This window comes from Pan troglodytes, chromosome 6, assembly GCF_028858775.2.
Source record: "Pan troglodytes isolate AG18354 chromosome 6, NHGRI_mPanTro3-v2.0_pri, whole genome shotgun sequence".
NCBI classification, from domain to species: Eukaryota; Metazoa; Chordata; class Mammalia; order Primates; family Hominidae; genus Pan; species Pan troglodytes.
In genome coordinates this window covers 159,575,613-159,589,228 of record NC_072404.2, presented here as the reverse complement: position 1 = coordinate 159,589,228, position 13,616 = coordinate 159,575,613, and the positions used below count along the sequence as shown (strand labels likewise).

The window sequence follows — 13,616 nt, the reverse complement described above, 5'->3', positions numbered from 1 at the left end:
TTTAATGTTGAATAACTTCAAACCTACAAAAAAACTGAAGGGACAGTACAGCAAAATATGAATACCTTTCACTGAGATTCACCAAGTGCTAACTTTTTTTCTACATTTGCATTTATTTCTTTGTATGTGTACTAGGCCATTCTTGCATTGCTGAGGCTGGGTAATTTACAAAGAAAAGAGGTTGAATTGGGCTTATGGTTCTGCAGGCGGTACAGGAAGCATCATGTCAGCATCTTCTTCTGGGAAGGCCTCGGGAAGCTTTTACCCATGGCAGAAGGCAAGGCAGAAGCAGGCATTCACCACGGGGAAATCAGGAGCAAGAGGGAGATTGTGGGGAAGGTGCCATGCACTTTTAAATGACCAGATCTTGAGAGAACTCACTATCTCAAAGACAGCACCAAGCCACGAGGGATCCACCTTCATAACCCAAACACCTCCCACCAGGCCCTTCCTCCAGCATCAGAGATTACAATTCAACATGAGATTTGGGCAGGGACAAATCTCCAAACAATGTAATATGTGAGTATGAGTGTATGTGCATTACATTCCGAACTATTTGAAAATAAGTTGAAGGCATGATAATAATAAACACCTGAAATTCCTCAGCTTGTATCTCCTAGGAACGAGGTCATTCTCTTGCATAACTACAGTGCTAATATCTACTCCCAAAATGTAACATTGATGGAATAATAGTGTACAGTCCATATTCTTACTCCCCAAGTGTCCCAGTAGTGCTCTTTATAACTTTCTAAAATCTGGAGTCTACTAAAAAAACATGCATTGTATTTAGTTGTCATATCTGTTTAGTCTGTTTTAATCTAGAAAAGTCCCTTCACTTTTTTGGTCTTCCATGACACTGACAGCTTTTAAGAGTTCAGGCCCACTAACCTGTCATCTGCCCCCATTCTGCATTTGTCTACGGTTTCCCCATGATTCAATTCAGGTCAGGCATTTTTGGCCAAAAGTATTAATGGGTGATATTGTATTCATCCCTAGCATCATAGCAGGAGGCATATGATATCAGTATGGCCTTTTATTGGTGATGCTAAGGTTGATCATTTAGCTAAGATCAGACTCATGAGATCACTCTGCTACCTTTTTTTCCTTTGAAGTTAAAAGCAATACGTGGAAGTACTGCTTTGGAACTGGGTGCTATCCTTCTTCTCCACATTTTATCCAGTAGTTTTAGCATCCATCCATTGATGGTTCTTGCCTAAACTAGTTATTACACTGGTGGCTGCAAATGGTGCCTTTCTAATTCTCTAATTCTGCCATTCCTTCCTTTAGTAGTTGGCATTCTTCTGTAAAGAATAGGTTTTCTTCTCTCCACCTGCTTTTGGCAATTCATTATTCAATATATTATAATGCCTCTCTCTCTCAGGATTCTTTTCTAATGCCCCAAATTAGTTCCAGTCGTTGTGTCCTTTTCACAGGTCTACATCTGTTTTTGAGCACCCTCTTGCTTTCTGGAGCAAGATGTTTCAAGCTCACTCTGTACTTTGCCTGCTTGAGACGAGGCATCTAAACAGTCAGTTTTAAATACAAAGTGTGTTCCAGGGAAGCAATCAAGTCCTTTGTAAATAGAAAAGAGAATTTTTAATTTGGCCTGTAGCAGTTGGAGAATCAAAGAGCGGTACAGGGTAGCAAGTGACATTGAGTTTAGACTTGAAGGATAAAATATGCAGAGAAAAGTCAATTTGTTCTCGGAGGAAACACGTCAAAAATTTTCGTAGAAGCAGGAAATTCCTGATCTATTCAAGGAACAGCAAGTAGCAGAGAGTGGCTGGCAAGCAGGTAGGAAGTAGCCAGATGACAAAGGGCCTTAACTGCCATGCCAGGATGTTTGGGCCGGGAAGAGGGAATGTGTTTGTTTTGAACATTTCATTATAGGCAATTAGGGCCCGCCAGTTATTCTTTCACAAGTGTTAGAGGAGTGGGAAGAGAAGGTAATAATTGGGAGAAAGGAGTACAATTAGAAGATTATTTGCAATTATTAGAAGAAAAATTAGAAGATTATTTGCAAGTACAATTAGAAGATTGTAAGTATCTTTTTTGTATAATGACTTCTTTTCCTCTGAGTAGATACCCAGTAGTGGAATTGGAGATCATTATTCTAAGTGAAGTAACTCAGAAATGGAAAACCAAACATCATATGTTCTCACTTATAAGTGGGAGCCACACTGTGAGGATACAAATGCATAAGAACGATACAGTGGACTTTGGGGACTTGAGGGTCTTGGGGGAAAGGGTGGGAGGTGAGTGAGGGATAAAAGACTTCAAATTGGGTACAGTGTGCACTGCTTGGGTGTTGGGTACACCAAAATCTCACAGATCACTACTAAAGAACTTACTCATGTAACCAAACACCACCTGTTCCCCAAAAACCTATGGAAATAATGACTAAATAAAATAAAAATAAATAACTCCTTCCCCCCTTCAAAAAAAAAAGGAAGATTATTTGCTACATGTGCAAGCAGGCATCTATTTATTCTATACCTTATAGAATGTAGTATATATTCTCTTGGTAATTTCACATTAGGTTCGCTTGGATTTTGGATTTTTGGTTGTCCTTTCTACAGTTCCTGCTAGATAGTTCTCAGCCTTCAAGTTGAAGGGCAGAGGACTGTGTCTGTCTTGCTGCTGAACACATGTTAAGTATTTAAGTGTTTGTTGGTCCACTCACATCGTAAGTTCAAATCACTCAAAATGATTTTATATGCACACTTTGAATTTAATGTTCTCTTTATAACCTCGGACTCTGTGACCGCATAGCTACATATGAAATGAAAATTAGTATCTGTATAATCAAACCAAAAAATAATGTTCCTCTGAAAAAAGCAGATAATTGAATCATAAATATAGTTCCTGCTTCAACAACCTAGAACTGCACTGTTCAATCTATATAGTAACCATTAGCTACGTATGGCCATTGAATACTTAAAATGAGCCTTGTCCAAGTTGAGACATGCTGTAAATGGATTTCAGAGACTTAGTATGAAAAAGGAATGTAAAAGACCCCAAGTTTTATATATTGATGATGTTAAAATGATTTTGGATATATTGGGCTAAATAAAAAAGATATTAACATTTTTCCTATTTTTACTTTTTTAAGGTGGCTACTAGAAAATTTAGATTTGTGATCACTTATTTTTATTTGGCAGTGCTGAGATAAATAAATATATTTATTTTATAGATGGTCTCAAACTTGTATTTCCTAAGATTCTAATAGAAATATAAGTACACAAAGGCATGTACTCCACAGCTTTACATTAGGACTACTTTGAGTCTTTTACTTCAAGAAAGTGAAAACCCAACATATTGATTTTATTTTTGAAAATTTTCAAGAGCAACCATAAGTATAAATGCCATTTTATAAGAAACAAATTCACTAATAACCCTTCCCAGAATTCATATTTTACAGTATAAATTGGCAATTTTTAAAATATAATCTTTTGCCTCATGTGTGTACATAAAAGACCTTTTTTAAAGATATATTTGTCAAAAATTAAAATTGTAAAGACCTATAACAGTGAACTGATGTCACAGACAGTATAGTTTTCTTTTCCTGGTAATGAAATCTGAGTCATATTTTCTTAATGTGTTGCCATTTCTCCACATAGGCTAAGAATCCTCAGAGAGTAAATGGTGAGTGTAGACAGTGGTCCCATTATGTCTTAAATAGTTAGCGATGTCTAATATGTCTAACTTAAATCTCCGAACTTAACCTAATGTTCCAGAATGGTAGGGAGCCTTAAGATTCATCATAATGGGTTCATTAAGCATTTGTCTATATGAGATGTAAAGTATTCATTAAGTCTTAGAGTGATTTTTAGGCTCTCACTAACGCATCTCCTTAAGTCTCCATCAGGCTGCCAAAAGACAGCTCCGTACTTCAGGAGAACAGACCAGCAACAGTTCTCTTCTTTAGAGCTCTTCAAAGCATCGCCTTAACCTCCCTTACTAACTTGTTAGTGTCTGACAACTTTTATTATCATCATAGCCTGTGATTTTAGCCTCTCTGAGCTTCATTTTCCTCATCTCTAAATGGAAGATAAAACCTGGCTATGCCTTGAGTGCCTGGTGTACTGTAAGGACTCAGATCACGTCTTGAATGAATGAGGATTATGCCCATCTCAAATAGCACCTCCATTTTGCCCTCAGGATTTATTGATTTTAGAAGTGTTTCCATTGCCTTTTTAAATAATGTATTTATTTTTACAAAAGAACCAGTGTCGAGCTACAGATTCTTGGGAAGCCAGGCCAGCGGGCAGGCCTCTAGGGATGCCAGTAGCCCCCCACTGTCAAAGGCTTCACCTCCCTCTTGAATACACAACCCATCTTGGCTGCCAGGAAGGCACCTCTACCCTCCTTGGCCCACCTCATGCTTCTCTCCTGTCTGCTGGGTTTGATTGTATATCTTTCCCTTTTACTAAAATGTGAGTCCTCATTTTAGTGAGGGCAGAGATACTCATCCTTAAACCCTAGTGCCTGGCACAGAATGAGGCTTTAATATCTATTAAATAAATGCATACATACATGCAGGCCAAGGAATCACCTGAAATGATGTTAAGTATTTCACAAAAGCTAGCCTGGAAAAGTTACGAGTGTACCTCATTCTACTTCTCAGCTGGCTATAAACTAATCAATTGAATTCAGGCCTTTGCTAATTGTTCAGCTCATGACATCTCTCTTTTTGTTAATTTTAAAAGAAAAACCTGATCTGTTTTATCAGCAGGATAACAGGAGAAAGCAAAGAAGATGGAAATTACTTGAATATGTATTATATGTAAGATTGGCCACATAATCCATACCACTTCCCTGTGAAGTAGATACTTTCTACATATTTACTGTTGATGACACAAGGCCAAAGAGTTTAAATAACTGAGTTTGTAAAGCTGGTGAATGGTAGAGCCAGGGTTTGAACCTAGATCTAACTGATTAACTTCATCATGATGGAGTCATGCTCTTTGATAGAGAGATGCCTTTTCTATAAAAGCACCTGATCAGAAAAGTCATGCAGGTACACAGAGAATGAATGCCTCCCACTGTTGCTTTTCAGTGCCAAAAGCATCCGAGGCCTTGCAGAGTACTCCTTCACGCTTCCAGCTCCAACCAAGGAGCCACAGTTCACTAATGTAGCTTGTGGAGGAAAGATGGGCAAGAAACCAGGGACAAATGGCCCCACTAACTGAAAAGAGTTGAATAATTGGTTTCCACCGATTTGCCAGCTCTTGCTTTGTAGTCCCCTGTTTTTCCAGCTTTAGAGAAAAGCTGGGAGGACATCACTGAAAACAATAGAACACAGAGTGCTAATTCTCGTCCTTACCTTTGGGAAATAAAACAGCCTGAGATAATGGATGAAAATTGTAAAATCTATGTTAATGTGTTTATCACACAAAATATCATTGCTTATAAGCTTGCACATAGATCTGTAACTTTTATTTTTGCCTTTTGTTAAAAACGGGACTTGATCTGATGACTGGTTGTCTTTGAGCAACTACGGTTGGCTGTAGTCTACTCTGCAAACAATGGGAAAAATCCAAGTCAGATTTTCTATAGTTCAGCCAGCTAAAGTGTTGGACAAATCCTCTAGGGTAGAAACGAAGAGGTAATTTGTTTTTCTACTATCTGTACACAGCTGTCTCTTTACTAGTTTCATGTACTTATGTCATGATTGGCCTTCAGATATTTGGGGTAGAGGAAGTTCATCATAATTCCAAATATTTTCCTTAAAATTTTTTTATTTTTCTAAGGTTTTGTCCAAAAATATGATTCTGTGACTTGAAGAAAATATATTCCAAAATAATTGTAATGACATAGTAAATTAAAATTCATGACTTTGTCTCTCAACTTATTCATCTTAGTTTTCTATCATTTTTATTGTACTTTCCATAAAGTTAGAGATAATCAAAACCAATTGTTATCTTTAATTAATTGTAACTATATAACTGGTCTTGTTGGAACTTTAAATATTATAAAATAAAATAAAAACATAATTTACAAGTATAGCTAACAGTGGGCTTGCTTAACTCAAAGAAATATTTACTTCCAAAAAAAAAATTTCATCTTCTTATGCCCAAATACAACCACTTTGATTATTTTCCCATTTGAAAATTAATTAGGCTACAACAGTGTCTTAGCAAACCCAGTATGTATAATCCAGGTAGCTACCGCTGAAATTCTGAAATCCATAGTCTGGCTTCAAAAATCAGAAAGGAATTTATATGCAGCTATAAACTTGAAGCATAATTTTGTACTCCTGTTCTTTGGGCCTAAGTAAAAACTAGGATTTTAATCCATTTTCTCAAATCATATAATGTATGTGTCAAATCCAAGTCGGTTGTGCATGCATGGGTCTTCACGAGGGAGTTTCCACTTTAAAGTTGGCAGGCCTGCTGAAGCACTGTAAATTGCCTTCGCAATGAAGTGGTGTGAAGTGTTCCCTGACTCCCTTCCTCTTGGCTATTGGGAAAACCTTGAAACCGTAGGCCTGGGATAGGTCTCAGTAAGCTACTTGGTAAGCACCCAGGTTCCAGGCAAGACCACTATTCAGGAGAGGTAGAGATTTCAATTGACTTTGCTGTGAATCCCTCAAAGATCACCACCCTGATCTACCAACTATGTAACAGTGTCTAGATCGATACATATTTCTGTGTATATCACCAGTGTTCAGAAACATCATCTCACGGAAGTCCCAAGTCCCAAATGACTCAAGAGTTAAGAGCTTCCTATACTGAAGTTCGTATCAGGGCAATATTCACATGAGATTCACTCTGTACTACCATGTAGTTTTACTTTTGTGTTTGCACTAGTAAAAACATTAAGAACTATGAAAAATAATTTGAGTTTTAATAAATAAGCTGTGTGAACTGGTAATACTGACGATAGATTATCTTGCAGTACTGTTCCTGAATTTTTAAATTGCCTTTTCAAGATTTCCTCAGAAAGATAGGAGGCTCCCTCTAGTGGGAAGTGAGCATTGTAATTGATTGATTTCCCCCAAAGCAGTGTGTATAACTTCATAGGTTTTGTTTGAAAGAAAAGGGGCCTCTTCTGACTCGGATAGTTTGGGCTCCATAACATTTGTTCATTTTTCTCTCTGAATTTTGGTAAAGAAAATAATATTGGTTACCAAGGGATGATTATAGGACAGTTGTGAGTTTAGAGTCATGTTGATGAAGTGAATTGCAAAGAGAGGTGAAGTTACCAATCTGTGCCTAGGCATTAACTTGTTAGAAAATAAAAAATATATTTATAGCTATTTATTTATGAAATGTATAAATATATAAATTCTAATCTTAATTCATAAGCCTTTTAATTTGATAAGTAGTTTAAAGGATTATCTTATCATCTCTAGCCGTCACTTTACGGCTGAGCTTAAGTGACTTGCTCAAGATTACACATTTGAAAGTCGGCTTTGACCTTTGAGTTTCTATTAATTTTACAGAATGTAAGCTGTATTCACTTTGGCTTTTCTTACTTTATGAGAAAACAGTGACCAAAATCACATGCATTTTTTTAGGTAATTTTCTATCTGTCTCATATCATTTCTACTTGAAGCTAAAACTACATTTTGTAGAGTGTAATAACATATTAAATTTTAATTCTGAATTATCAAGAGAAACTAAAATTGTACCCAGGGAAGGAAGTAAGTAGCACATTACAAATACAGGTTTTGGTTTTATAATTAGTAAAGAAAAAGAAAAGATTCTAATAAAATTTAATATTGAGAATGATATATAACCCAAAATGGTCAATAACCAATTCCAGGAAGAATGTTTACAGCAAGTTATAGAAATTACCCATTTTAAAGCCATACATCATATATTTCACCTATCCCACATTTATATATTTTTTATCAAAGTGTGTACTTGCTTTTTGGTAAGTGACAAAGTTAATCTACACTGGAGGAAGAAAAAAAAATAGTTACTAATTTTTTCCCCTTATTTTCTTACAGCAAATGATGTGCTTGCTTTTGGAACATTGGTCAGTACTTCCAATACCTACGACGGGTCTGGTGTTGTGACTGTGGAAACTGACCACCCACTCCTCTGGACCATGGCCATCAAAAGCTAACCTGTTGACTGGCATCCATAAGTGTGCCTCTGCCTTATCTCATTTCTCAACGGTTCATTGCTCAACAAGAACGATTCACCTGGGTTTGCAAGAATCTAAACCCCTCTAGGGGAAGCCCACTGGGTTTAAAGATGTTAGTGTTTAGATAATACAGGTAACATTATAAATGACAGATCTCAATTTTATAGTAGTGGGAAAGATACATGCTAAGAAAGCAAATAAGCTCCATTATATTCGGTTGGAACCTAATGGGAATCATTCCACTATACAATTCAGTACTGATTATTCTTCTTATGTTATTAATCATTCCATTTATCCTAGAAAATTGTTTTTAATTTGAATCAGAGAAAACTGTTGAGGTTCCTCTTGGAGTCTAGAACATCCTTAAATGTCTAACAACAAGGGCTACCTCTGAGTACCTTTTAGTATTAGTTTTCTGTATATGATATATATTATCTTATACTGAAAAAAAATTCCTTTCAGATTGGGGTGTTAGAAGTGCACCAGGTCACTCTGACCTTATTACTGTCTTTGGTATTGTCTTAAATAAATCAAGAATCATTGACCTAATTGTTAAATTTAAAAATAGGTAGTTATATAAGCAATAGGTGAAAAGAGAAATGATGTGAAAGATAAATGATGATTCGTGGAGCCCTACTCACACATTAACCCTCAAATTCAAAAGTAAGAATGCAAAAGTCTAGAGGGGGTAACAGTCTGCATCATCATCACAACCTAAATGGAGAAAGCTGTGCAGAGGAAACTTAAGCATAAAAATTGAATTCGTTTCTGACATACCTTGGACTGAAAAACTGTTGGTTCATCCAGAAGTGTATTCATATTACCAGAAAATGAGTTTGTCTATGGGGATACATGAACTTCATATACTAAGGAGCCTAACTCCAAAGCCTGCGTTCTCATCCCAGTCTGATATTCACCTAAGTTTCCGGAACCTTTTCCTTAGCTGTAAAATGGAAGCGGTTGGACTGATGGTGTCTGAGGTTCTTTCCCACACTGAAATTCCAAATATTGACACTTAGCAGTCATAGGGCTGATAATACACACAGTTACTGACTTAGCCTAAACAACCTGGTGCATCAAAATGTATTCACCTTTCTTTTGTAAAGAGACCATCTTCTATCTTCTTTCCACCTTTCTCTGTTTTATGAAACCAACTGTTGACATACAAACCATGATTGAAGGAGAACCTGTCCAACATGTTTTATGTACACAAATCCCTATGTTGCTATAAGAAAAGTGAAAGTAACTGTTTTCTTCTTGGTGCTATGACAGTGTGAGACTCAGGTTGTCTGTAGAGAATTAAAGGAGCAGTGGCCCGCGTGATTGTGGCATTTAAGGAGCAGTGGCCCATGTGACTGTGGCATTTAAGGAACAGTGGCCCACGTGATTGTGGCATTTAAGGAGCAGTGGCCCACATGACTGTGGCATTTTCGGCACTTTTCATTACTTTCTGCTTGACCGGAAGTTGAGGCTTAGCTATGTTTCCATCTTCAGTTTCTGAAGACTAGTTATATATTCCTTACTAGAAATATATTCATAATATATAAAAGAAATATATCTGTGATTTTAAAATTTTGCTACCAAAGAATGCATGTTCTATGTGCCCTGAAAATGTTACCAGTGTTAATAAATGGATACTTATCAAAAAAGAATATAGTTTCCTGAAGCTTAGTAAATATTGGGGGACAGGGGATAAAAAAAAGCACTGAGGCTTATCTCACACCACCACCTGAGTATCAGGCTGTAGCCATTGGGGGCCCACAGAAGGGGTTCTCTTAAAACATAGGCCACCATTCCCAGTTCCTGCCAGGCTACTGAGGAATTAGGTGCTAGTTTTAACCATATGTGTGTTGTCAGGCCCGAGGGCCTCTTCCATTCTTGTCAAGGGGAGTGCTAACCTTCTCTCCTTTCATACAGCACTAGGTGCTGGTTTTATTACAGTCAGCCCTCTGTATCAGTGGGTTCCACATCCGTACATTCAGTCAATCAATCATGGATTGAAAATATTTGTAAAGAAAAGAATGGTTGCATCTGTACTGAACACAGACAGACATTTTTCTTGTCATTATTTCCTAAACAATACAGTATAACAACTGTTTACTTAGCATTTATATTGTATTGGGGATTTTAAGTAATCTAAAGATGATGTAACATATACGGGAGGATGTACATAGGTTATATGCAAATACCACATCATTTTATATCAGGGACTTAAGTATCCCATCCACGGATTTTGGTATTTGCAGGTTGGGGGTTGGAGAGGTTGTCCTGGAACCAGTCCTTGCAGATATCAGGGGATGACTATATTTCACCCCTTCCCATTCCTTAAAACTACCTAAGTGTGTTTTTCTCTTTATGTGCTACCCCACCGTGGCAGTTAAGTATTCACTTATTTTTATAACAATACAAGTCTGCAGATAGTGAGATCTCAGGTACACCCAGTGAACTATCTGAGCCCCCCCGGGAAGTCCCTCTTCTCTTACTCCTGTTCAGTTCAGATCCTGACCTCCAGCTTGTAGCCATAAAAGAGACTGCAGGTTGGGCCCTGCTGGGAAAGTGACAGGTGCTCCTTGACCTTCTGACTCCAGTTACTTTCTTATTTCTATGGGTCGGATTTGTAGCATTTATAAATCTAGTTATTGTCACCCCCAAATGTCATCTGTCTACCTAAATCACTGATTAGTGAAAACATGCTATGATCTCACTTCTCTTTAGAAAGCAGGGAAAATCTGAAAATGGCTGCAGCTATTGCAACCTGGTTGGAGTCACACATGACCATGACATGTAATATGTGTGGTTCAAGGAATTGGGGCTAGGGGGGCATGGGTGAGCATCACTCAGAGCAAAGAAGCGGTGGACACAGACTGGGGCATTCATACAGGTAAATGCTCAAACTTTTGTGTCACACTTCTATGTGTGTGGAATGCATTTTGCGTTCTGCTTCTGTGTGTGGCACAGACCTTGCCTACTACTGCTGCTCAGACTTTTTCCACAGCTTTACTTGAACTGTGAAAATAAAGCAGCACATAGATCTGGCGTGATTGCGACTGATGGTATGTGCCAAGTCAGTACGCAGCAAGAAACTGTTCTTCTCTTCTCCAAGGCTCTGTGATTTTGAGAGGGGTATGGTCAGAATGGTGACTTTCAGACTATATTTACCATGGCCCACTAGAAATACATCTGATATACCTTGTGATCCAGTCCATAGACACACACAAACACAATAAAACATGCGTGTACTCCAGTAATTTTATTGTCAATTGAAAAACATCCAGAAATATATTCTAGATTGGAAAAAGAGCACCTAAGGGCAGAGCAAAATGCATAAAGGTACCTTTTTTAAAAAGTGTATTTATGCAGGTGTTCTGCATTGAACATTCATTTTTTTTCATAAATTTAGGACAATAGGAGTGTAATTTTAAAAAATATTTCCCATCAAAGAATTAAGATATCCCATTATTAAAGTATTTTAAAAATCTGTTTCAGAATTTATATGATTTCAATAAATTATTGAAAACTGGCATATTTGAGCGAGAATGTATCTGGAGATATTTCAACTTATTTGCCTCATAATTTAACCAAGGTCACACAGAACATTTTTCTACTCCTATTCTCGGTGTTTGTTTCACTGCCTTTATCACCAAACTAATAATAGTTTTTATTCTTACATGTGTGTTAAGAAGAATAATCTACCAATGACAGCAGGTTGAATTTGATCCTATTTGGGAATAAAACAGTCAACACAACTCTCTTAGGAAATGGGCAGGGGTATTAGATTATTTAAATTGTCTTTAGAGCAGTCTATTCAACATAAAATGAATTATCCTTATACCTGCAGAGATTAAAATCGAAGCTACAAGGTCAAGCCTTTCTTGGGAGTCACATACAGATTCAAAAATTCCTGGCATGTAAAGTACAAGTTTGCCCTTCCTTGCCCACAGCAGATTTCACTTATCAATCCTAATTTTCTTTTCTGATGATCCCCAGCCTAAGCCTCAGAATCTATCTCAAAACAATTCTCCAGGCAGCCTTGATCAATTAGCCTCCATTGGGATGGCATCCCTGGAGGCTCAGAGCGTGCACAAAACAGCTCTGGGTACAACCCAGGAAAGAGGTCCTGGCAACATCACTCCTCTTCACAGGTCATGGGAAGTAAATAGATCCATGGACTGTTCTCTAAGTATTTCATTCTACCACCGAAAGCAAGGACTTTGTACACAACAAATAAAAACTAATTCCATCCCTGCAGATAACTTGAAAAATGTAAGCAAGGCCCCGAGAGCGCCCACAGTTGAAAAGTAGGAAATTTCTCACAATGGACCCATAGCTGGTCCCCGAGAACCAAGAAATCTGAGATGTATACAGAGTCCAGAGGTAGAAAAGTGTTTTTAACCAATAGTCAAAGGAACTGATAAATGTAGGGTGGCAAATCATACCATAACCCTTATATTTTTAAAACCTAAAGTCTAGTGAATATTTAATAGCCCATTGTATTTTTGAACAATAAACATGGGAAATGATGAGAATAAAATTATGCAAGAATTGAGCAGAGTTTTATCTGAATGGCATAATTTTGTTAACCATTAAACAGTATGAACCTTCTACTAGAATATGAACCCCTTGAGGTCCTTGACTGTCATCTGCTGTATCTCCTATTCCTAGAGTAGGGCCTTGTCTGTAGCAAGTGAGCAGTAATATTTGTGCAGCACCACTAGTGCAGTAACTGAAGTCCCCACTTGTACCCGTGCTGAGGGAACATACTGCACCGCTTCTCTAGTCCCTGACAACTATTGTTCTTTTCTTTCCTTGTTCCCTAACTAACCAAGATTTAAAGTAGATACAGACAGTCCCTGACTCACAATGGTGTGACTTAGGATTTTCCAACTTTACAATAGTGTAAAAGCTAGAATTCAGTAGAAACCTTACTTCGAATTTTGACTTTTGATGTAAAATTCTTTATAATAACTTTATTATGATAGGTTTGGGGTTAGATGATTTTGCCCAACTGTAGGGTAATGTAGTGTTCTGAGCACGTTCAAGGTAGGCTAGGCTAAGCTATGATGTTGGGTAGGTTAGCTGTATTAAGCGCATTTTTGCCTTATGATATTTTCAACTTATGATGGGTTTATTGGGATGTAACCACATCATAAGTCAAGAAGCCTCTGTATGTTAATGTTGCCCTTGAGTGGGTTCCTCAATCTGAAAGATACATATCCTAAACCTAGTCTGGTTAGATCTGGTTGTATCCGTCCTTGTTCACATATCTGAAGAAGAAAGTGATGTTCCAAGGCCAAGGCCAGGGCAAAACATTCAGCTAGTAACAAAGGAAAATCAAAAGGCCAAGCAATTTTCAGTTGCTCAAAATGGCTAGCATGTTCATGGGAACATGAAAGCCATGAGACAAGTAATCACATAGGCTTAGAATATTAGTGTAAGCTAAAAGAGTCAAAGTCAAAGTAAATATGAAGACATTTATTTTTTATTTTTTTAATATACGGGTTCTTCCTGTGTTGCCCCAA

At 37.4% G+C, this 13,616-nt stretch overlaps 1 protein-coding gene and 1 pseudogene across 24 annotated transcripts in view; one reads left to right on the top strand and one right to left on the bottom strand.

Moving 5' to 3' along the window:
- Positions 1 to 9,746, top strand: part of TPK1 (thiamin pyrophosphokinase 1) — a 384,685-nt gene extending 374,939 nt beyond the window's left edge. For 23 of the 24 annotated variants that reach the window (XM_063815718.1, XM_519461.9, XM_063815733.1 and 20 more), the window contains one exon: positions 7,958 to 9,746. In XM_063815718.1, the coding sequence (XP_063671788.1) occupies positions 7,958 to 8,076 (119 nt within the window). In that variant the 3' untranslated portion in view covers positions 8,077 to 9,746. Of the gene's footprint in view, positions 1 to 135; positions 520 to 7,957 lie in introns of all 24 variants that reach the window. The other variant, XR_010159034.1, reaches the window with a different exon arrangement.
- Positions 9,747 to 9,872: 126 nt separating this feature from the next.
- Positions 9,873 to 10,017, bottom strand: LOC112209923 (U6atac minor spliceosomal RNA; annotated as a pseudogene).
- Positions 10,018 to 13,616: the final 3,599 nt, after the last annotated feature.